This window comes from Xiphophorus couchianus, chromosome 15 (genome assembly GCF_001444195.1).
Source record: "Xiphophorus couchianus chromosome 15, X_couchianus-1.0, whole genome shotgun sequence".
Classification (NCBI taxonomy): Eukaryota; Metazoa; Chordata; class Actinopteri; order Cyprinodontiformes; family Poeciliidae; genus Xiphophorus; species Xiphophorus couchianus.
Window position 1 is genome coordinate 20,410,668 of NC_040242.1, and position 25,579 is coordinate 20,436,246.

The following is a 25,579-nucleotide window of genomic DNA, read 5'->3' on the forward strand; positions in this document are numbered from 1 at the left end:
CAGTTATTTTCAACAATGTTAGTTCAGATATACTTGCTCAAAAGTTTGCCAGCTTATAGGTTTTAACAGCATTCTTGCCTGTATGCAGACGTTCTTCCGGGGTTACTTGGTTCTGATTCTTTAAACCAATCCCACACATCTAATAATGCAAGAGGTGCACACATCTCCAAATTCCACCTTAGCTTACCTGTGCTCATCTGTGAGTTTAAGTTGACTTGTAAGTCAAGTTATTTGAGATTAATCTCAGATATTTTCTAGAACAAAACGTGGAATTTCTGAGTTTCAAAAGTCAAAACATTTTTGACTTGTAAATTTTGGCTTTTGAAACCTCAAAATTTCCCAATTTTTTCCTAGAAAATTTATGAGATTAATCTCAAAATTCCCTTGTTCTTTCTAGCAAATTTACAACTTTTTGGAGCTCAGAAATTTGCGATGGACTGGCGACCTGTCCAGGGTGACCCCGCCTCTCACCCATTCTCACCCATGGAGATAGACAGCAGCACCCCTGGTGACCCCACACGGGACAAGCATGTAAGATAATGGATGGATGGAGCCCAGAAATGTCCTTGTTTTTTCTAGAAGATTTCTGAGATTAATCTCAAAATTTCTGAATATGCCCTTGTATTAATCGTAAAAAAAATTGTGTTGATTTCCTGACTTATTGCAATGCACATGTCTAGAGCAATGCTGTTCAACCCTGGTTTTGAAGGCACACTGCCCTGCACGTTTTACATGTTTCCCTGCTTTACCACTTGATTCTGATGACTAGAGCTCAGCAAATGCCTCTTAATAAATCATCAATTGAAATCAGGGTAGTTGATTAAAAAAAACACCATATTTATGACACGTGGTTTTCAGAGATGATGCCATGAAGCTTAAGATGCTTCACTCTCTACTTTATGGTCCAGATATCTCCTTCTACTGAAGGCTTGTTTCCGCAGGAAGGACATGGTGCTGCACCTCATTCCTTTCCTGACCTCTTTGTGTGTTACATGCACCCTGACATACATCCTAACATACACCCACCTCTTTTTCCCCACCCTCTCTTTTTTTCAGGAAAGACCAGTAGGGTAGGGACGGGCGGGTCTGGGGCCGATGGAGGCCACAGGTACCCTTTGATGTGTTTTGTTGACAGGAATGCTCATTAGGTATAAAACATTTTTTACAATAAAGGCCTGAAGACGTAACCAATCTCTGCAACTCACTCTGCTACTACATCTTTAAAACAAACAACAAAAAAAACATTTTGAATCCCTTATTTTGCAAACAAAGTGACCAAGCTTTGTTTAAGGTGTTGTGTTTTATCCCAACAAGGAGCTAGATATTTGATATCTAAATGTTTTAGTTGCAGAATTGGAGGCAGATGGAGTGAATGCACTGAAACGGTCTCAGGACTTCTGCAGAAGCTAACGGTCGTCATTTTCTCCACTCTTGGGACTACAGCCAATGAGCGCCACGGAAAATGAATGACTAGATTGGATGCTTTGCAAACGTCAGCCAATAGCGTGTCGAGTAGCATTGCAGCTAGGTATTGCAGCTTCCCAAGATGCCTCTTTTTTCAAATATCTAAAATATACTCTGCAAAGAAAATCTACAAATAGAGACATTTTCCGTGAATAAGTAAGAGTTATGTTCAGAAAAATCCACAAATACCAAACCGCGAATAAGCAGGCGTAAAATGTACATACTTTTTTCACCCAAAAATGTATACTCCTTTTGGATAGTTTTACTGTCTTTGACGATGCTTGTCTCTGTAAATAATTCTGAATTTAAATCTGCTAGAGGTATGAAGAACTTTAAACATAACTGTAGGCACACATCAACTTCAAGGTTTTCAGGGCTGGTCCACATGAAAACTGTTTTACCAAAAGCAATGTTACATCGTCAATGTAACAACTTATCATTTCTATAAAGTTCTTTATAAACAAGAACAATAGAAAGTTTTGTTCTATCCGACCAAACCACGTTCCAAGCCACAATGTTTTGGGAGATTTTAGCCATGCATGCCTGATACGTTGACGATAGTCTCCATTTTGCCGTTGTGCCTATGAACGGTGGGTCATTTTTTTCTACATTACCTTTACTGTTATTGTACCCTGTTGCATATACAACCAGCTTCTTGACCTTAAAAAAATTGCTGGTTGAATGATAAGGCATATGTCACCATAATGTTGAGTTCTGAAGTGATTTATATCGTGTGTGTAGACGTTTTACCACATAGTTCTTATTAAATAAAAAGACAAAAGTTTCATGGGATGTGGATTGAGTTTTAATCCACCTAAACCTGGTAAACAACAGCATAGTAAGGTCTTATTAAATCCTTGTTTACTCTCGACTCTGTAACTGTAATGTCTCGGTTTCCGATCGCCTCAAGTCCTGCTGAGGCCTAGCAAGCGTTCCAGGGTAAAACTAACGTTCAATTCAGAGGAACTGAATCGGGTTTAGGTGTACGATTGCGATAAGGCCTCGGCTATACTCTCTCAGACTGTATCAGCGCTCAGAGCCTAAAATCCCTGCTGACTGGATGTCTGGTGGAGAGGGTGCAGACAGCCGACACTAATCCGGCCTCTCCAACACAGAAACAAACACGCTGCGTACACACACAGCGGAGTCCTGTGTGATACGCAGGCGATTCGTCGTGTGATGTTGGGGGTTGATATGAGAGAATACAATTATGTGAACTGTTCGGCTTCTCTGTGTGTGCGTGCGTGCATGTGTGTGTGTGTGTGTGTGTGTGTGTGTGTGTGTGTGTGTGTGTGTGTGTTTTAACTGATGGGATTGTTTGATGCTGGAAAAAAACCCACTTGTCGTTCAAATTAATATGGAGGTTCTTTTAAATTGGATTAATAGCAGTCAGATTACACAGTCTAGACTAAATCTACAGGAAATATTAATGTGCTGTACATTTGGGATTTGCATTTTTTTTTTTTATGAGGCATTAGCCTGTTACACCCTCAGGGGGTATAAATAAATTTCTGCCTGACAAAAACACACCAAAGTAGATCACTTATAGCCTCGCAGCTATTAGATTTAAGAAGAAACTTTTGATACCTCTGTAAAGGTAAGATGTCATAGAATGGTTTTCTGGTGTTAGCACCATTGTAGCTTTGACCCTGCCTGAAATATTAGGGACAAAATACAAAATATTTTGCATTTTTTGAACCTCGCCAAAATTTTCTTTGAAATAAACATAGCAAAACACTACCAAAATATTATTTATAGCACAAAAAAGTAGTACAGACTTTTAAATCTAAATGTTGTGTAAAAGTATACCAAATTTGGACTCAATCAGATGAATCATATTGATTTTAGAATGCTATTAGTGAGAAATTTCTTAGGCGGAGAGGCCATTTTGGCACATTTATCCAAAAATGTCACCAAACTGTGCCAAATGTGTTTTTTACATCAATACTGGGGGTTTGTTAAAATTAAATAGCTTATTACCATCTAATGACACTTTCTACATATAATATAACCATTGGTCATGACATTTACCCCATTTATATGCAAAATGTACCATTGTGCACAGTATAATATGTATAATAATGATGAACTGAAGGCTCTTTCTTTGACTCCAAACAGAAAACTTTTATTGAAACAAGGTAAAACAGTCAAAAATACTTTTTGAAGTAATTTCCAAGAACAAATAAACAATTTTGAAAATCCACCACCACCACTAAATTTGACAAAAAATGACATACTGAAAATGAAGCTGCATCACATAGTCTTATAAAATAAAGCAGAGACACCAATGTTGCACTGTGACAACACATTTCTTATTTTGTAACAATTTTTTTGGCATAATGGACATCTTACCTCAAAGAAGATGAAGAATCATGAGAGGTGGGGGGAGGTTCAGCTCCATCTGAGCTTGATGGTTCGGCTTCCACTTGACTATAAACAAAAATAAAGTATTTGAAGAATTAGAGGTTTATTACAAAGTAATGAACCAAAGTAAACATGAAATCCTTACTAGTAAAATAAAACCCTGTTTTTAGTACAGCGAGATTTTTCTCAAGATTGTGGAAACATTGGCGTCATCATTTATTTGTGGCTCAGTGACTGTCATGTTTCTTTTTGTTTTCTTTTTCTTTTTGTTTTACTATGGACCTCTTTTGTGTCTGAAATAAAGATTGATTGATTGATTGAAAACATATTTTAGTAAAACATAAATAAACAAATAACCACATGGTTTTACTTCCTGCCGTTATTACAAGCATATAATCACAGAAATAAATAAATAAATAAATAGAACCAAAACATCAAATATTTTGTGTGAAATTGCGGGGGGAAACTTACACATCACCGAGATCAAGTCTGTCAGCTGTGTCCGGCTCTCAGGGGGTCTCTCCTCTCTGCCTCTCTCCTCTTCCTCCTCGTCCGAATCCCACCAGCTATAAGAAGAGTCTTCCAGCTCAACATCGCTCCGAAATATTTCTTCCAGCGCCTCCACATCTGACATCTTCCTCTGCGCCATTGCAGTTGAGCTAATTTTTGCTAGAGTTAGCTCCGCTCGTAGCAAATCGAAAAACCGTTGTTCTTTCGCAGAACGCACAAGTGAAATGAGAATTCTCACTGTACACACCTTATTTGAATGCTTCGAACTACGCTAATCGAAACCTATCCCGAAAAGAACCATTCACTGAGCGCATGCGCCGAGAGCGCACAGAGAACGCACGGAGAGCGCACGGAGAGCGCACGCGTTTAGATCGGGTTCCGGAAAATACGTCATGATTTTGCATAGCCGACATCTTGTGCCATGCTCTGAGAGTCTTTCCACTGTCTCGTGAAGCCACAAAAAGGCCGTGATGATCAGCTGATCGGGTGTTTTCCGGGCAGTTGCGTCATCGCCCGAAGACCTTTAAATCTCATCGGCTGTTTTTAAATAGCTCTAAAATCTTAACATTTTGGGCAAAACCTTTATGCGGAATAGTTTTTGAAAGATTAAAGCCTCTTTTAGCGGATAATAATAAAAAAAAAATTAAAGGCACGTGGAGCCTTTGTTTACAGAGCGAGCCGAGGTCATGTTTCAGCTGGACCCACCGGTGGGTCCGTCGGGTTAGAGGTCAACTCTGAGTGACCTCATGATTGCAGAGTACGTTCTCAAAAATTGGCCATCTCTTTTAGGGAATCTGTTGCAAACAAGTGCTTTTTAAAAAACTTTTTTTTTACAAAAACCCACCACAGGGGGGAGGGAGAAAAAAAATCTATTTTGGTTGTTTATGTTTTTGGATGGGAGCCATGTTAGATGTTTATCTGCCTTTAAACACATGAGCAGAACCAACAAGGAAGATGTGCTTGTGCTGCAGACAGACAGACAGGAAACAGACACAGTGGATGCTGCTGCTGCTGCTGCTCTGGTAACCCCTCACCTACATCATCCTCTTGTGCACAGCGCGCCGTGCCGCGGGCTGATATCTCTGCGCTCTGCCCAGCTGTCACCTCCGGCATTGGTCCACCGAGCAGACACACGTAGGCACGTATCCGACCAACCCCCTTTTTCCTCCCGCAGACTGTAGAGCCGGCGAGCGGGCGGCGGGACAAGCCGAGGCAGTGCGAGGCAAGGCAGGCAGCGACGATCCGCTGCTGCAGCAGCTCGGACCGGGACGGCCAGGACCGAGGTCGGGGAAAGTAAGAAAATCGAATTTTGTATACGAGGCGGTAGATGTTGCGCGGCTTTCTTGTTGCAGAAAGGAGAGAAAAAATAATAATCTGTTTTCTTTTACAGCATGGGAGGAGGGAGGGGGTGTTTCTCTTGAGGTCGGTCTGCGTTGCCGGGTGGAGATCAGTGAGCTTGTTGGTGGTGGGGGGCGGATGACAAACTGACACTTTTCTGTTGTTTTTTCTTTCTGTAGCTCATCATAAAACGCAATTAACACCGATAATCGCGCGTTTCATGCATTTAAAAAATACGTATTGCTCCATTTCAGCATCTATGTTATTTTAGATGTATTTTTGTCCGCAATAACGTCTGCAGCCTTTGAATATGCACCAACAAATATGATCTATATTGGAATGGTCACGGTATTTATTACGCTTCAGTTAAAATGTTCGGTGTTTACGTCTATAGCAGGACCCTGTTTAGGAAACCGACCGTTTTGCGGTCGGTTTTAACGTGACTTTGCGTGGCAAAAAAAAAAAAAAAAACTCTAGATATTTTCAGCCGTATTCCCTCATCGAGCTCCGACTCTCCCGGTGAAACTCGTGTCCGAACACGTTGCTGGAGCGGGGGTGTGTACCCGAGAAAGCGGGGCGCAGCCAATCAGCGGCCGCGTTCTGCCCACACTGTGCAGCTTGTTTACTACTAACGCCGCGCGCTGATTGGCGGAGAGCTCGGGGGGCTTGAAAATAGGGCTTTGTGCTGCGTTTAGGTGCGTGGAAAAGTACAGGACAGTGGGGCTTTTCTTGTGCCATGCACCGCTGGGGGTGGATTAAAATGGAGTAAACAACTTCCACATGCACAGCAAAGGGTTTGATAACAGTATTGGTCTGGATATAGATAAGAATATTAACGTTTTTCATGTCAATAAGCATTTTTTTGCTGTGTCTTTTAATATTTGCTGCTCAGCAACGACTGATACATTCACAGACTGTCTTTATGTATGTATGTGTGTGTCTGTGCATGCATTTTCTTCTTTAAGATAAAACAAACATCTCTTCTGTTTTATTATTATTATTATTATTATTAATATTATTTTTTCTTTGATTAATTTACTACGCCCCACGCCACAGCTGGCGTTGCCTGAATTTAACCCAATGTAAAGAAACAGTAGACCTCTTTATTCACTAGTTAGCAACCCACAGCAACCAACGAATAGCTAAAATGAGCAAATACTTGATATCCCCTCTCAAACGCTTATAACTGCTTATTTTAATAGTTTAAACACCAAACATACCTTAATATGAATGAACGAAGATACACAGTGGAAATCGTTAGCATTATACAAAAGCTAACATACGCACTTTTCCTTGTCGCTGCTTTTGGGGGCTCAGCCAATCAACACCAAGGAAAATAAATTGCGCTCAAGGATTGGCTGCTTTGGCACGTACTCTGCCAATAGCATGTCAAGTAACATTGCAATTAGTTTTGCGGTATTTCAGTTTCCGAAGTAAATGTTTTTTTTGTGTGTCATTCGTGTAATAACTGTCTAGGCTAATGGCGGTTAGCAATACAAAAGCAATAACAATGTAATTCTACGTATTTCATGCATTCAGACTGAAATGAAGGTGATTTCTAGGATTTCTATGATGATTGATTTCATGAGATTAAAAGGGTCTAAAGAGCAAGTAAATAACCTGTTATAAGAAAATCTGCAGCTTGGTAAGTTGAATTGCCTAGGCGCAATGCCACTTGACAAGTTACTGGTAACACAGCCAAATCCAGCTTCGTTGGCGCTGACTGGCATTTAAATGTATATTTGGAGTTTGACCCATTAAAATAGGCAATTAAAAGCATTTTTAGAGGGCGTCTCAAGTATTTCAGACGCTCTCATTTGAGACTCCAGTATTTGCATGGGACCAACCCATGCAAATCCTGGGAGAAAACTGTACATCCGTTAACCACCCCCGGGGTCCCAAGTTAATGGTTTCCAGTTGATCTTCCACACTTGGACACACAGTAAGAGAACCCACGTTTTGCAACATTAAAAACATTCTTTGAATGTCCATCATTTGAGTCTCTGCTGGTGTGTCTTTTCACTAATTGCTTGTTGATTTTGGCAGCTTTGAAGTGCCTGAGCACTTGAAAAGACACTCCGTCTCTGCAGTGGGACCATTTCGTTAAGCTTTTCAGCTTTAGTTTAGTTCCTGAGCTGTCCCGGCTGCAGCTGAACACAGCACTGCCCTTTTCATCTTTTTCAGGCGGCAGGCCAAAGTACGTGCAGCCAAACGTTAGATTACGTCTGCTCAGAGTTTGAATCACTCTCATGTTTTTGCAGGGAAGGAGGCAAGCAAACAACAATAAGATAGGAACTAAATCCATTCTTTCAAGTGTGTTTCATCATTTCGGACCTCCTGTGGTGCTGTTGCTCTTCACCACCAGGCTCACAGATGCAGGATGAATATTTGATTCATTTAGAATATTTAGGCTCTAACAGAAATCAACCATTGACCTTCATTATTTTTCCTGCTAGCATAGCGCAGAATGTTGCCTTTTAAAGATATTTGTACAACCTTGATCTTTTTCTAAATTTGTCACATTACAACTGGGGATGCACCGATCCACTTTTCACTTCCGATATCTATACCGAAATCTGATGTTTAGTATCGACCGATACCGATCTGATGCAGAAAAACAGAGCTGAATTGGCTTGAAATGTTTCTGTTTTTTAAACACAGACATAAATGTACTGAATTACAAATTTATCAGTTAACTCTGCACCAGTACAGCACACCCAAATACATCAATAGCTTCCCAAGCGTGGTAAAAACAACACAGCTTTAATTTGTTCAGTCAATTAGGAGTATAACAACCCATGTAAAATAAATAAAACAATAGGTTGACTACCTTGGTCAAAGGTAAAAATAAACTGCAAGAAAATTTCTTTCAAATGCTTCAGAAAGTGCAATTAGTCATTCTAAGTATAATGTAAATTAAATATATATAGCCTGACGTTGTCCAAAGCATAGAAACAGACTGAGTAGATCTGCCCTTATGGATCGAGCATATTACCGATATCCGATCTAGAATTCTTTTCAGTATTTGGACCACAGCAGATAAATACGGTTAGTGTTCAATATTTATCTTTTTTTTAACATATCGGTGTCGGTCCAATAGGTAAAACTGGAGTTTTTTTCCCCCATCTTTTTGCTGTTTGTTTTTGGAGGGGTTACCAAGGCTATGTGACATTGATAGTGATGCAGAAAAGGATTGTGGGTAGTTTAACTGAAGAAGAGAAGCAGTGAAGTCACTGATGTGGTTGGGGTTTTTTTTCAAAATGTTGAAAGGGTAATGAAATATATGTACAATATATAAAATACTGGCAAATATCGATAATAGACCATAGCAGAAGTATTAACATAATATTATCGTCCAAATTTTCATATCGGCGCATGTATCATTATTTTGTAACCTAACCAATGCTAGTGCCGATATATTGCGCATCCCTAAAAAGAATATCACCTGAAAATGGATGACAGTATTGCAAACCATGGCCACACAATATTAGAAAAACTGAGAATTGTGACATTATTGAATGCTGAAATAAATACATTGCTTCCTACTCACCTACATTTTCCAGACTGACCCTCTGACCACATTTTTGTCCTTGAGCTTCAGCATCTTGGTTACTTGGATCTATTTTAAGGAGTAGACATAAACTATCATTGTTCCTCAACAAACACGGAACCAAATCACGTTGTACTTTCACATCATGCAAGTCGATCTGCTGACAACGAGCTCTGTGTGTTTTCAGAGCATGTTGCCTACAACTTGCAGCATTCGTCTGAGCAACATTCGTAAAGACGAGTCGGGGATTTCCCTTCTGCAGCTGGCTTTATGTTCACTGCTTTAATATCACAGCATTCAGTGTGTTATTACCTGAAACAGATTCCAGTGGTTAAATCTCAGAACAGTTGGATTCTAGAAGATCATTTAGTGGCTCTGCTACTAAATAATCTACAGCTTTATCATCGTATCACTATGTAGTAGTGTATTAATCCTTACAGTTCTTGGTAGATACATGTTTATGTCTACAGTCTGAAGTGGATCAGGTGCGTAATAGAGGCGTGTGATACTCCATGTTTTGGTATCGATTCAAAACCAAATAAATACAGGACGCGTATCGCCGATGCTGATGCTGATACCGATACCAATACTTTTTATTTAAGTCAGATATATCATCAGACGTCTGACCTTTGGGTGTTTTAGTGGTAGGACTGAATTTGGACAAAGTTTATAGGTGTTTACAGAATACTTTAATAACATTAATATAATTTGTGTGCACTAAAAAAAATATTATTTAATCATAAATTAAATTGTTGCAAACAATTATAATTTGAGAGCAAGTCAATACTAAATCCTTTTTGAAGTTGAGTTAAAAAACTCCAGTACAAAAATAAAACATAATTTCAAGAATCTAAAGTATGAATATTACCACACAGGTATCGATGCGACACACCGATACTTGGTATCGCTATTAGTGATATTTTTGGATCAATCCACCCACGTTTTGTGTGTAATATTGGTGGGTTGACGTCAGCCTCCCCAATCCAATCAGTCGAACACAAAACAAAAGGATGCTCCAAAAAAAAAACAAAAAACGAAAGACCATCCAACTGTCTGAATATGTTTGTAGCAAGAAGGGTTTGACCGCAAGGAACCTGAAATACATTAGCCCGCCAAATATTTACGCAACCAGTGTTTTGCTGTCGAAAATGAGTGCACACACCTAAATCGTGGCCACCGTAGTGAGTCAGTGCATTACGCAACTCTACTGCAATCCTACCAAGACGCGGCCGTCCACCTAAACAGTCATGCTGGGGAAGCAGAGCATTAATCAGAGAAGCAGCCAGAAGGCCCCCGTCGCCGCAAATCAGACCTTTATGGACGAGCAGCAAGAAGGAGGAGAGAAGGCTGCGGGTGAAAAGAAGCTGAATGTGTAATACTTTCAGCTTGAAATGCAGTGAACTTCATTTGAAGTTATGGAGGGCTTTCCAAAAAAAACTATGGGCTGAAAGAGTAATATTGTACTGAACTTTCTGTGAATAGCTGAAATCCAATTCAAGGCTTTGCATGACTGAGAAAGTTATCTAATGCCTCATTTGCCCAAATCTGTTGCAGGTGTCTTGTCTGAAGCCAAGTGTGACGTTGTGCTGAGTCCCCCCTCACCGTGTGCAGCAGCACCATGGCAGCTATGGGACCAGAGAGCGGTGGTGGGACGGGGCCGGGCGGGACGGCGGCCTGCCGGGTGGGACAGCAGGACGGTGCGTCGGCAGAGCTCAACCAGCAGAATCCGGTGAGAGGCCGGAGCCATAGCGAAATAATTCTTCTAATGAAATGTTCCCACTTAGAAGGTGTTTTTTTTATCTTCTCATTTGAATCGTACAAGTAGAGAAAGAGTGGCCAGAGGAAAACAAAGCGTTCCTGCAGACGGGATCCGTGTTTTTCGTCCTGAATTCATTGTAACACACCACCGTGGCTCTGAGTCTGTCAGCCGCTTCCTGCTCCTGTCACTTTTTCCCGGCAGATTTTGCCATCTACAGAAGGACAGGAAGTATTCTCTTAACAGTGTTGTTCACGGCGCGGCGCGGCGGCTTAGTTGCACCATGTGTGTCCAGTGATTCATCCTGATCCAGTAAAACCAGGGGGATGCTTCACAGACCTTCCACTGGCTCCCTGGAGCCCAGAGAATAGACGAGGGCTGAAACGATTAATCGGATTGAATGTGATTAATCGATTGTTGAAATAATCATCAACTAATTTAGTAATAGATTAATCATTAACTGGAGTACACTGACTTGAAAATATGCCATTTGCTGAAATAACATCATATTCAGGTGAATATGATGTTATTCATTATTGACGCCAGTTTTGGCGTCAATAATGACGCCAAAACTGTAAAAAGAAATTATATATATACACTATATATATAAATTTTGCATTTAAGATAATTGGTTCTGGTTCTGGTTTGGTCACCAGAGCCAAAAACAGACATGAAGAATATTCTGTTAATGTAAAAAAAAAAAAAAGCAAAAAAACCCCCCAAAACACAAGTTTGCCATTTCGATGTTTTAAAATTAAAATCTCACTCAAATAAGTTTGTTTCACGCGATAAGCTGATAGAAAACATGCCGTGCTGTGATCCTCCAACCACTTCCTGTTGTCTTCTTCTTCATAGTTTCTGACAGTGGTAACATCCTGTTGTTGATGAAAAAAGTGTTTCCATTGGAGTTTTGTGAAAAGAACCAATTTTGATACAGTCAGAAAAAACCCTCCACCTCATCCTAGCGCCGAAACGTATTTTCGAAACTGGCGTGTTTCCATGAAGCTAATTTATTTTCGACATGTCAAATTTTGAAATGTTACAATTACTCATTTATATTTAATGTATATTTGCTTAATGACTCCATTTGAAAAAATGCAATGTTGACTTCTTGTTTTACAATTAGTGACTGTATGATATTTTTTATGGTCTAAAATCACTTTGACCTGCCTTGTCGCTGAAATGCGCCACACAAATAAACTTGACAAGTTTCAACATTGTCACCTCGTCCCTCCGCCACCTGTAGCTGCACACCCCGGGCGGCGTCAAGGCTGAGAAGGCGTTCGGCCATCATCACAGGACCAAGACGTCAGGCTGGGGTAACTTTGCCGCTCCGCTGCAGAACGTGGGCGCCGCCACGCACCTCAGCAGCGTGCCGCCCAGAGGCGACACTCCGTACAGGTGAGGGAGCGACATCCGGTCCTGGCGTAGCGGGGGTCGCCATGACAACGAACGCTCAAAGACGTCTATGCGTGTTGCTCTTCAGCTTCCGGAGCCCGGAGTCTGTGGAGATGGACGAGATAATGGCCGCCATGGTTCTGACCAGCTTGTCCTGCAGCCCGGTGGTGCAGAACCCTCCACAGACGGATCCGGGTCCAGGTCAGACTGCATTCTGTAGTGTTAAATGCTGATTCTGTTGGAGCTAATGCTTTGTAGGAACATTATTTGTAAAGTGTATTTCTACTGGGACAGTTGTTAAATATCAGCAATTACCAGTATTTCATAGCATTTATACATTGTTTTTAGTGCCCAGTCAAATGCCAAAGCAGCTGATAGTTCCAGAGAAGTCTTACAAAAAAAAGAGTCCCTCCACGCTGTTGCCATGGTTTTGTTTTTGTGGCCTAAAATGACTGATTTTGCGGCACCTTTTTCAAAAAGTTGTGGTAAAAGTTGCACGTTTTCTTTTAAGCTTTATTTTTACCATGACATGTTCTTACAAAAAAAAGTTTGAAGTGCTGTGCATGACCTTGCCAGAGCAGATATAATCTTAATATAGTCAATATTTAACGTGGAAAAGCCATTTTCAAGTAGCTTCTTGAATTAGTGCCTTTAATGCACATAAAATCCTGTTGTCAAAGTGCAACAGGAGATTTCCACATTGGTGATTCCAGCTAACATGAGCTGTTCGCCCAGTATAATCAAATCCTACAGGATGTCTCAAAAAGTGTTTTTGCAACAAAGACAACAAAAACAAAGGCAAATATTACCATTTAGCGTCACACGTGTTTCAAGAGACATTGCGAGACCATAAGTCAAATGAGAAGGAGGCTAATAGAATTGGTCAAAACTAAGCCAGGCTGATTGGTCAGAAATGAAAGAAATACAGGAAACGTTAAGGTGGTTGGTCAAATTTGGGGAAATGTTGCAACACCTAGTAAAAATTTTAATCAAAGTAATCCACCAGGCCCATCTGTCCTGTTTAGAAAAGCAGAATAGACATTGGGCCACCTTTAGTAATATGGATCACCCCTTTAAGATATCAGGGGTCTTAAAGAAACTATAAATAAGATCTAATTCTGTTATTGTATCATTTATCATAAAAAAGCACTGAGCATTTTTGCCAGTTTGATTTTTTTCATCCCCAAAGTTGTTTATTTAATGATTATTTTACTTGCCCTTTGTCCTTGTATGCAATGACTGTGCCAGAACGAAGGCCACATATTTGATATAAACTCACCTGCCTGAGTAAAATAAATATTAACCTTCTTAAGATAACGAGGAGTGGGCCAAAGGGGAATAAATGTGCTATAGTGATTTTGGACGTCTTTACAAAAGACCCAAATCTCCACCAGTTTGTGACGGTAATTGTTTTCTGTTGGGTGTCTGCAAAACAACTGGTTTTACCTCCTCAAAAAAAAAACCCCTCAGGAAGTTAGTTTTGACTTTGTGGAGGAGGCAGTGTCGAGAGGTAACCATGTTGGAACGCCTTCCCGAAAACTAAAAACATAATCGTCTCCGACTCCAGCTGGCTCGTCCTCGTCCGTCGACATGGAGAGCGGCGGAGGCGAGCTCTCCGACAGCGGCAGCAGCGGCTACTGGAGCTGGGACCACGGCAACGGGAGCCCCGCCCCGTCGCCGTCCGTCACCGAGGTGGACAGCAGCCCCGACGAAGGCCTGCACATGGAGCTGGAGCAGGGCGAGGAGCTCACCGCCAAAAAGCCAAAGGTGAGCCGCCTGGGCGGGAACCTCTGGAGGAAAGGCGCGTTAGCCGGGGGACGGATTCAGCTGACCCCTCTACACTGCCCCGCGCTTCACCTCTGCCTTCTGTTCTTTCTCCCCGCAGAGCTCCCTGCGAAGTGTGTACAAGTGTCTGTGGCCCAGTTGTGGCAAAGTGCTGACGTCTTCTGTTGGAATAAAGAGACACATCCGTGTGATGCACCTGGGGTGAGCTGACATCATTGGTGCTTTACCCACAAGAACATTCAGTTTCACTTCATCAGTTTATTCATAGTGTTTGCTCCATGACTAAAAATAAAAGATAAAAGAAGAAAACAAGTTGAAACACACACACACACACACACACACACACCTATGGCTAGAGTGTAAAGGCCTGGGCATAGAGGGAATATAGAATGTAGAACAGGGTCTGTTTTATAGTGACTTTAAAACTAAACAGTGTGCTGATGGAGTAAAATTTTATTGTTGCCTCTCATGTAGCTCTTCTCTTCTCTTCTCTTCTCTTCTCTTCTCTTCTCCATGTAAGTTACTTGCGGATTTCTTTATGCCTAATTTTTAAAAATCTTTTACCACATTTTAAATATGTCACATCTCACAGTTAGAGGTGGACTGAGAGTCTGCTGAATGCAATCAGACGATTCAATTTCAAATCTGATCTTTCGTCTGATCAGTAAACGCACCACATTTAAGCGGTAATGGTTGTGTTGTTGCTTCTTTGCTAATTCATTCCCTTCTGATTGCATCTTGTCTATGCTAGCAGTCTTTTATGCCTGGTGTTTTTTTTAGGCTGTTTTTTTTTTCTCCAAAAGTTACCACCTTGTGTATTTTTTTTCTTTCTCCACCTTATTTCAGCTATTTTGTTGGTCAAGTTGTTTTCTGTTGTTTTCTTCTCACTTTGAATATGTAACACTTCACAGTGAGAGAAAATAGTTGGAGACTAGATTCAACAGGATTTTCACTTGGTGTTTATCAGCTGGTTGAAAACGAAAGATTTGATCCGCTTTTGTATCACCGAGCAGCTAAATAGGCGCTTAATAGACTCTGTTAAACGCTAACAAATAGCAAACCTATTTGCTAGCAAATAGGTTTGCTATTTGTTAGCCAAATGGTAAACCGATTTGGCTAGCTATCTAGGAACTTCGAAATCTCTATCGTTAGCTGTAGCCAGTATTAGCAAAGAGTGTAGAAAGACAAAACTTCTAGAAAAGAAATACCCGCCTGCTAATTCAAGTTGTCATTTTTAAGTAGCAAATAACAGGAGTTTTTCCTGCTCAAATATCAAGTTAAGCCAACTGATATTTATTTTTGAAACAATTTAGTAAACAAAAAAAGATATTTTTGATCTTCATGTCAAAATTTTTGAATGTGCAAAAGATATTTAGAGACGTTTTGGTAACCTGGACAAGGAAATAATAATTATTTTTTTAAATAATAAACAGTTTACAGTATTGGTAAGATGGGTAACATTTAAATGAACAGTTTTGCAGAAAAGTAGAATAAAGGACCTTTGTTTAAAGATAAATTGTAACTGTTAGCAGATTTTACAAAAATGTGCCCTGCTGAGGTTTTTAAAAATAATTAAAATTGGCCACAAACTCTCAAATCGGTGCTTTTGTATTCATAACACGTATATTGTCCTCTTTGGGCTAATTTGTAGATGGGAGACAATCCTTTTAGCTCGTTTAGAAGCAACCAGCAACAGTCCTTATGTCAATTTTATCATTTCTCATTCTTCTAAATATTTAATCCCCCCCAAAAAGTCTGAAATCTTCATTACCAGATCTACTTTAACACATGGACTTTCAATAGTCAAGCACTGAATGCTAAGTATTTAGAGTTTACCATTAATATTGCTCAATAAATGAGGTCAAGTCTCATCTTCATCATGCAGCTTTAATGGTGAAATAAGGAAAATGACTTTGCCCGGTTTGGATTTGTGTGTTTGATCCGTCCATTGGTTCGGGTTTGTGGTGATATACAGCAGTCTGATGTTGGGGGAATTGTGTGCAAACTGTTTGACCACCATCCAGTCTGAGCGGGTGAGAAAACCAGAGAGTTCAGCCTTTAAAGACATTTCTCAGCTACAAAACAGCATTAAAAAAACAAGAGGGAATAAAAATTTCAGCGTTCTGAAGAGCTCTGACTGGGTGAGGAGAAGTGAGAGTTTCTATCTGGGCCACAGTGAGTGGTGTTCTCTGACTAACGCTTCTCCTTCTTTCCTCTGTGTGTCCACTAACATGTCCACCCCCACACACACTCACATGCAGCAGTGGATCCGATCAGACCCAGAGAGAGGAGGACTTCTACTACGCCAAGATCTGCTGTGAGACCATCGAGGCCGGTTCCGGTTCCGCCGCCGGTCCGGCCCAGCAGACTCCGGGCCAGGCCTCTGCTGCTCTCCTCAGCTGGGCTTCGTGCGGGTCTCCGCCGGGATCCGAGGTCCAGATCCCCACAGCTCACAGGCCCAGGTCCAACTCCAGCTCGTTGCCAGGGCCGACCAGGCCCAGTCCGCTCAGCCAGTCGGCCCCCAGCAGCTTCTGGCAGATCCACACGGAGCATCTGTATCAGGTGGGTTCAGATGAGGAGCGAAGCGACGATTTGGGATAGAGGAGTCTCAGAGTTGTTCTCGGTCAGCAGTGGTTTTGGTCCTGGACATCTCTATGTTACTTTATCGCTGTTGAAACATGAGCTGACTTTAACCGAGGCTGGTGTAGTGCAGCGTATTACTGTAAAAATGTTAAAAACACAAAACTCCTTTCATATTTCTCATTAGCCACGTGAGTTTCAGGATGACGGACATTTTTTCAAGATGGCCACCATTTTTACACCTTCTTAACCAGTCGTTGACATAAGATGCTTCCTACTTTCATGACTTGGACTTTATGTCACATCAAATGTTTTTCGTTTATGGTTACCCATTCATGCAACTTTAAAATGATAATATGTAGCAAGATGAAGATGAAGGAAATGACTGAGAGACAGTCAACTTTATGGTTAGTGTTAGCTTCTCATATTTAAAATGTTTAGCGCTAGCGGAGCTAAAATTCTTGTTTAGCGAATTACTGCTTAGTGAACTTAACATTTTGGCTAGTTGCGTCCGCCACTGGCGATATCTACTGCCAATATTAGTACAAACACATGGCGTAAATTTTGAAAAATGTCTACCAGAAAACAGAATCACAAGAAAAAGAAAATATAGTATGGTTTCTGTAGTTCGACATATAGGTGGGTGTTTTAGGACCTTCTGGGTGAATCATTGATGCACGCCTGGAGTGTTTGTTCAAATTCTGCTTTGGTTATATTTTCTTTCTCAGTACAGAACAGGAGAATGACGCTTCATCCAAATCTGCTTTCTAACAACATTTCCAATTTCATATAGCCCGGCATATGTAGTTTTAAGAAAAAATATTTTCAGGAAAAACTGATTTACTTCCCATAATTGTAGAGTTATGAAACCAGCTACAAAGTTTTGCAGATCGCTTGAAACAAATAGAGGCAGACAGTATTCATGAATATTACTATTAATGGTGGGCCTTGATTGAAATTTTTAATTGAGATAATTACAGAGTCTGTAATTATCTAATCACATTTTAACTGACAACTATTGACGATACAGGCAACATTTTCAATTCAAAGATCGTTTTTGCACAGCAACTAAGATGTTTATTGTATTTAATCTGTTATTTAGGTTCTTCAACAGGAGCTGTAGAAATGTGTTAGCTTTGGGAACATCTTCACTGCTGATACGTGCTTTGCATTGAGATGCTATTTTAGCCTCGGCTAGCTTTGCTGATATGCTAGCTTCTTTTAGCACAACTTGAACACAACACTAGTCTTTTTCCGGCGTCCCATTAGATTGTCTTCTTTTTTCTGTTTTTGAAGCAGAACTTAACCTAGAGGAGCGGCTCTGTCGTCCAGCTCGCACATCTGATTATACGGGCGTTCCAGAAACAGGAGAATACAAAGGATCCGACCGGAACCTTTGTTCTGTAAAAAAAAAAAAGAAAGAAGAAATTCAATTAAATCCATCAAATGTGTTCAAATCTTCATAATTAATTACTTTAAATTAACAAGTTAAATTAAAGTCCTGGCCCTAATTATTAATAAACTATTTAATGTTTATCTCCTTAAAGGAACTTGTAACTGAGTATAAACCTTAAAGTTTCCAGTTTTCTTTTTCCAACTGTGACAGATTCACTTCATTTAGTTGTATTTTCTGCACTGAAGGAGTTTCACGTTAATTGCCAGCAGCAGTGGTTCAAAGACCCTCCTTACCAGACATTTCCCCCCGCCCCCTTTAAACCAGACAACATCCAACGAACCAATGAGCTACAGTGTTGTTTATGCATCACAAAGCAGCACATTTCACTGCTGACCTGCATTTACCCTGAGCCACGGAGCCTGTAAATGGATGCTTTGTGACAGAAAGAAAGAGAGAGAGAGAGAGAGAGAGAGCAAGCTGCCGGCTGGCTCACTCGCTCTGTCGGCGAGACCAGACTCTTGCCGGTCTGCAAAAGCCATGAAAAAAAAAACACACACAAAAAAAAACAGGTCACCGGCAGCAGCCAGCCTGCTCTGTGTCGAACACCAACAAAAAGTGGTTCCCAAAGCCGTTCATTTCATCTTTTGGACAAAAAAATCTAACTGTGTCCATCTCAAATTTACTCCTAATTTTCGGTGGGAGCTGTTGTCGCCAAGCCGACTGTAACCTGGACTCTCACGGTCTCCCTTCTTACCCAGACGTTTTCACTTTTACTGCCTGAATTAACACGGTTAATACTTTATGGTGCTTCGTTCTGAAGGCTTGTTTCAGTCCTTTACCGGGTTGTTGGGCTCGCTGGAAGAAACGCGGCCGGGGGGAAACGGTTAAACGGCACAGGAAATGATCAGTAACACTGTGACAGTTCAGTTGTTTGGTCACAAGTGCAGGTTGCGAGAAAAAAAAAAAGAAAAGTCTGAGCCTGATTAGCTTTGCCTGTTCATCGTCAAGGTTGTCGGAGTCTGAGTCTGTCTAAAGGTTTCCCTCTCTGAACATAAACGTGTGTGTTTGCTCTCCTGCTTTATAACTGAATAAGCTTCATAAAATGCCCCCTCGGTGTGTGTCTGATGTGAAAAAGAAGAAGAAGAAAAAAGAAACAGTCATTAATTCAAACAAATCCACGGAGCGTTGGGTGTAGTTAATGATCTGCAGCCCGGCTCTTCCTGTTCCTGTTTGTGCTGTAAAGCCAGCCGCAGTGAAACGCCCTCGATGTGAAGCTGTCGTCCTGTTTTCGGTCCGGTCCACACATCAGTCAGAGAGACACTAAAACTGTTTAGAGGGTCGATTTGTTACTCGCTTTAACTGGAATTTAGAAGTTAGTCTGTGTTTCTAAGCGGAAGCATCCAGAGCGGACTTCATTGCTCCGTATAGCTACACGTTTTCAGAGAAGTAAAATGTAGAACGTTAGGAAAATACTTCATGTTGCATTCCCACAGGATAATGCTGCCACCGCTGTGTGTGAGAGTAAAAGTGATAAAGGCTGAGTGAGAGATTAGGGGTGAATATGTTTGAAACAAATAAAAGCAGACTGGTTTGTTTGAATCACTGTTTGTTTTGTTGTTTCATTCTTTCTTTCTTTCTATTTTTTATTTTTATTTTCTGTGCGCTATTGTAGAGTAATGGCAAGTTAAAGTTCATTCAAGATCCTTCAAAGAGTTGTTGTGAACGGCGACGCTGTGACATATCAAAAGGAAAAACGTGTCTCCAGTAGCAGTCGTTGTTGCAACAGATCTCAAGAGGCCTCTGACTGAAGTCTGTTACTGTACGACAGTCTCGTGACTGATGCTACTTAGCTGCTTCCAGTTGTTAAAAAAACCCCCGACACCTCGTTGCCATGGTTACACGTCACAACAACTGTGCAACAGCAAATGAGTGAGAGCAAAATTGATCCTAGCTACGCAGCATCCAGAACCAGAAGGGATAATTGTCCAAACGTGCAACACTTTGACAAAACATAACGAACAGAAGTATAGAGAAGGACAAACCAGAGCTAAAGTAACAGAGCTACACCATGAGTGGCGTAATGCTACAACCTAGCATGAAGGTTGTTACTGCCACCTGCTTCTGTAAACGGTTCACTTCAGGCGCTGTTGCTTTTTTTCTTTTTCTTTCATTAAACTGTTAAAATAACCAAGGATTTTAATACTAGAGGAAACTGACTGGGTTTTGGTTAAAAATGGGACTGTTGTGTAAAATCTATGGCATAATATAATGTGTGTCAAAATAGAGTTGGAACTTCTTAAAGAGACAGAGGCCCAATTCCAAGACGTGAGATTTTTTTCAAGTCATGTTTTATATATATGCACAACTGAAGGTAACACAGTTAGTTGACTGTGCAATAAAATGGCACTTTGTGCCTGGAAAACACATAATACAGCCCCACCGACTTTAACAAGTTCATAAACTGAAGCATCACACTGAAGTCGGTCCTTGGTTATGGAAACCAATAAAACTGATAAACTGATATAAAAGGAAGGATTTATAGTATAGATTATAGTGGAAACCTGAGGGGAAGCATATGAATGAGTTTATCAAAGTCTTGCTTAGATTGAAGCTGATGACATCCATCAGTATCTTAGAATCTGACTCCAGTTACAACCTGAAAGTGAACCTGCCGAATTAACTTTCTCCTCTTTTCTTTCTCCAGGCCTGCAGCCCTGTTCAGGTATCTATGGCCCCCAGAAGCCCGTGCAGTCAGGGCTGGGCCCCCTCTGGCTCGGTACCCGGCCACAGCAACGCTGCGGTGAGTTTTTAGCCTGAGTCTGGGTGTGCTTTAATGCTAAAGCTAAACATCTACTGATATCAAACTAGAGCCCTCCATAGTTGTATAATTATAATATTAGCAGTGTCTGCTACTGCACTACTAATAGTTTATAGAAACATCAGCTACTAATGTCTTAGTAGCTGATAAGCTAATGTCTTATCTAGTAAGACGCTAGTAGATAAGACTTGAAGTTCACGCCTTATCTACTAAGGCATTAGCTTAGAAGCTAACATCTTAGACGTTAGGCGTCTAAGACGTTAGAAGCTTAGCTTCTAAGCTGACGTCTTAGTAGCTAAGACATTAACTACTAAGACAATTAGCTTAGCAGCCAAACATCTATTAAAATCAAAGTGGGGCCCTAGTTACATAATCATTGTATTTGTAGTGTCTGCTGCACTGCTAATAGGATGTAGAAACATCTGCCACACGTTAGCTACTAATATCTTAGTAGCTGTTATTGTCTTATCTATTCAAATAAGACATTAGTAGATAAGCTATCTACTAATAGCTAACGTCTTAGGTAACATTTTCAAGCTAAGATTTTAGCTTAGTTAGCTACTGAGCTAGCTTAGCTAATTATTGTATTAGTAGTGTTTGCTATTACACTACTAACAGTATGTATGGAAACATCTACATGTTAGCTGCTAACGTCTTAGAAGCTACTCAGCTAATTGTCTTTGTAGCGAATGTCTACTAAGCTACTAAGACGTTTAGCTCAGCAGCTAAACGTCTACTAAGATCAAACTGGAGTCCTCCATAGTTGTATAATTATTGTATTAGCAGTGTCTGCTGTTGTTCCTCCTCAGATGGTGAAACCTCGCTGCCGCTCAGTCAGCGTCGGGGAACAGTGGCTGCAGCAGAACAGGCTGCAGCCAATGAGCGCGTCTCCCTCCCGCAACCACTGCTCCTTCAGGTATTACAGCCTCCACCAGACAGGCTGCAGTAGCTGAAACACACTGCCTACATACAAATGCTGGAGGTACAATTGAAAGTCGGGGGTAAACGAGAAAGTAAAGGTTCTAAAGTGTTAGTGGTTTTGTGGCCAAGGCAGCCAGGAGGAGTAGAAAATCTCTCCGGTGGGATTGTCTTTTTTTATTTACATTTGCATCCCTGAACTAAAGTCACAGTTTGCAGGGAGGATCAAGGATCAAAATGGTCTGATCATACAAACGTATAAGGCAGGATAAGGGTTCAAAAAACTCAAATTAAAGACAGTCATCAATAACGGGGGAAGACATGAAGCAGCAAAAGAAAAAAATATATGAATAAAATAAAATAAAATAGAAAAGTTTTGGAACCATTGAGGAGCCCTGAGGAACACCAAAACCCTCTGAGTTTCCCCATCCCACACTGTTTTAGTTTAAGTAATTCATTTGCTATTGTTAAAAGTGTCAGGTTTTTTTTTATTTATTTAAATCTAGGACCACCATAACTCCAAATGCTTAATTATGTATCGATTATCTAGGATTAGTTTGATCTTTCAATACGTAATTATTCTAGATTTTGTGATGCTCTACAAGATAACAACAGTTATCTCTTAAAATGTTTTTTAAAAAAGTAGATTACAAAGACTTTGTTCTCCTAGGTTACAACTCCCTCCCCTTCCAGACACACAAATGCCAACAAGGCAGAAATTAACATCAGTTGTTAAGACTGGCCTGGTTTTAGTCATCAAACCGATAGCAATAAGTTAAAAAAAAATGACTGAAATTGTTCAATACCAATGTTAATGCCGATATATCGCACGTTAATAATTTAACATGCTAATATCTGATGTGCCTGTACATAATAGCGATCGGTCCGTGTCTCGCTCCAGGAAGGGCCGTGGGGAGGCCAAGAAGTGCCGCAAGGTGTACGGCGTGGAGCGCAAGGACCAGTGGTGCACCGCCTGCCGCTGGAAAAAGGCCTGCCAGCGCTTCCCCGACTAGAGAACGAGCCGAGCGGACGGACGTGTGCGAACAGAGACATTTATCGAAAAGAGAATACAAGAATAGAAATCAAGAAAAACAAAATTTTTTGTGTTTTCTTCTTTCTTTTTTTTTGTTTGTTTACTTTCGTTTCTTTCCTAAAAGGAATGAAGATGGACTCTTTGTGTATCTTTGTATCTCGATCCTGAAACCTGAAGTATGCGATGGTGCTGTTGACCGACTTTGACCATGTGATGTGCTAAGCCCTCTCTTCCTTTGTTTTTTATTTTTTTTTTTTTTTAAATCCAAAGCTCATATTGCCGCCCTCCGTAGCTCCGCCGTATCCCCAAACCTCTACTTGGCTGTCTCCTTTCTTCCAGTCTTTCTCTTCCAGTTGTTACACAGTGGTTATGATGTACATTATATTGTGTGCTCTGATGTTCCGTACGAACATTTTATACCTTTTTTTGTTTGTTTTTTTTATATATATTATTGTCTCGTCTAGCCTGTGTAATGGGCTGACTGATGTTTTTTTTTTTTTTTTAATGTTTTTTGGCACTTTGTTGGAATATTAACTCACAAGAATAAGCTACATTTGGTTCGACTCAACCAAGTTCCTTCCATGAGGCTGAATTCCTTTCTGCCCAGGCGTCGGCACACAGACCCCAGTGTTAATGGTTTTATCAGTTGAAGGTATGTTTGGGATCGTCACGGCAGCGGGAATTTGAGGAATGAGTTTGTACTAGAGGAAATATATTGTCAAACACAATAAAAAAAAGCACTGAGAATCCTGACGGGGCTTCGTTTCCTTCTGCAAGCGGCGCAGAGCGAGAGGGCGACGCCGTTTGGTTGGTTCGTTTCCAGGTTGTTTATATGAAGACAGAAAAAATCGTTAAATGTCAAACGTGTGGCCTGAAATGGTCACTGTTCTCAGGGGGGAAAAACCCCCCCCAACACTTTTTAAGCTCCCTACATGTAAACACAGTGTGTAATCACCCACACAGCCATTAGCGTGAATCACTGGATCTTTTAATCAAACGCCAGTAAACACTTCAACACAATTAAGATGCACGGTAATGGATTTGACCTGCTCATAACGGCAAAACAAATACAGCTTTTTAAATTTTTAAATTAAGCAGAAAACATTGCTTTGTGCGTCATAGCAACAGAACCGCACAGTTCACTCCACTCAGGTGATTTTATTTTCATTTATTTTTTTTTTTAGGATTTTTGCATAAAGGCTCTAAAACCATTAAGTAGATAATATGTGCAGTAGATAATTCTCCTGGAATCTTCGCTGAGAATAAATCCATGTCTGGAGGCGGAAGCTGGTGGCTATTTCAAAAATAAATGTCACAATGTTTGTTTGTTTTTTTTAAATCCTACTTTAAACTGTTTAAGCTTTTGTTGTTTGGTTATTTAAACAGAAGCTGATGATCACACACGTTTCAAAGTGACCCAAATTATTAGCGTGGATTCCAAGTTTCGTGGAGGACGTTTTTATTTATTTCCGCATTTGGGTCATTTTTAACCTTCGGACACCAGAGGGCAGTAATGCTCCACAGGGAGAAGCGGCGTGGCGGAAATCTGCTCTTCACTTCTGCTAAATCAACTCACAGTGTTCGGAGGTCGCAGGGAAAACGTCCGCATGATGACCAACATTTGAACAAGTATTTTATTTATTTCTACATTCATTTTCCTTTACGGTCTTTTTTTTTTTCTCCCCCTGTCGTCGTTGTTGCTTGGGTTGTGCGAAATTGCGTCGAGTTTACAAAGCGCAGAAAAACCAATTTTATCTCCATTGTGTTTAATTAATGAAATTTCTTTAAGCAGAAAATTGGACTCTCCTAGCAATAATTAAGAGTTTGTGCTTCAGCGCTCCCATGGTCTAACCTTAGTTACAAGTAATTGAACTATCTCAGAAACACGGCGCTGGTCCATTTCCAATTTAATTACTTAAATCTGCGCTGACATTCGTGAAACTTAGAATTTATAGTTAGGTTAAAGGTGGGGATTAGTTTGGAGTCTGAAGATGCGAGTGTTGTTGTTGTTGTTGTTAGTTACATTGACGAGGCGATTTCCATCCAGAACTACAGAACTAGTTTTTCTTTTAAAGAGATGCAGTGTGAAAGTTTTCATAAACCCTTGAGCTTTTCCACAATACTGAGATTTAATGTTTCACCACAAGTGAAGAATGTGGTCAACAAAATAGGCCAAATTTTATTTGTCTATGTTAATTATCAAGATTTGTTATTGATTTTTTAAAAAAAACAGTTTTATGGAAACTTTTCCAAAAAAAAGAAAATCCAAAAACTTTTGGGAAAACAATTAAATAATTTGAAGTTGACTATTTTTCTTTTAGATGATTGTCTATTTTTGTCTGGACAACAAAATAGACCAAAATTTGTTGGTGTATCTTCAAAACAAAATAAACCGAAATTTTGGGGGGATTTTTTTTTTTCCTGAAAATTTGGAAATTGTCTATTTCTCTTTTAATACGGCATATATTTTTGGATCTTTAATGAAATACAAATTTCATTTAAAACATTTTTTTCCTTTGTTGATCAGGTAAAACTAAAACAGTCACAATAAACATTTTGTTTTTTCATTTTCAATGTAATGCCTTTTGTGGCCTGCCAGTAGTTAACATTGGCAAATTCTTTGCCTATTTTAACTGAGTCACTTTGACCAGTTGGCTAAGGTCAATTCT

The 25,579-nt window shown here is 40.3% G+C and overlaps 1 protein-coding gene and 1 long non-coding RNA gene across 6 annotated transcripts; one reads left to right on the plus strand and one right to left on the minus strand.

The window, feature by feature from the left end:
* The first annotated feature begins 1,085 nt into the window (after nt 1–1,085).
* znf395b (zinc finger protein 395b) lies at nt 1,086–23,805 on the plus strand. Of its 4 annotated transcripts, none has more exons than XM_028041122.1 (10): nt 1,086–1,108; nt 10,781–10,955; nt 12,229–12,383; nt 12,469–12,581; nt 13,948–14,147; nt 14,266–14,366; nt 16,427–16,727; nt 20,846–20,941; nt 21,769–21,875; nt 22,755–22,890. In XM_028041122.1, the coding sequence occupies exons 2-10, from the start codon at nt 10,845–10,847 to the stop codon at nt 22,888–22,890; spliced, it is 1,320 nt and encodes a 439-aa protein (XP_027896923.1). In that variant the 5' UTR covers nt 1,086–1,108; nt 10,781–10,844. The 4 variants fall into 4 exon arrangements, with proteins under 4 accessions (XP_027896923.1, XP_027896921.1, XP_027896924.1 ...); XM_028041120.1 differs by lacking the exon at nt 1,086–1,108 and adding an exon at nt 5,517–5,631 and having other exon boundaries at nt 22,755–23,805; XM_028041123.1 differs by lacking the exon at nt 1,086–1,108 and adding an exon at nt 5,517–5,631 and having other exon boundaries at nt 22,779–23,805.
* LOC114159068 (uncharacterized) lies at nt 3,617–5,527 on the minus strand. 2 transcript variants are annotated; one of them, XR_003598538.1, is made up of 4 exons: nt 5,494–5,527; nt 4,300–4,336; nt 3,817–3,894; nt 3,617–3,726 (listed from the first exon to the last, which is right to left on the minus strand). It is a non-coding gene; the product is annotated as an uncharacterized LOC114159068 (long non-coding RNA). The 2 variants fall into 2 exon arrangements; XR_003598537.1 differs by lacking the exon at nt 3,617–3,726 and having other exon boundaries at nt 3,804–3,894.
* Nucleotides 23,806–25,579: the final 1,774 nt, after the last annotated feature.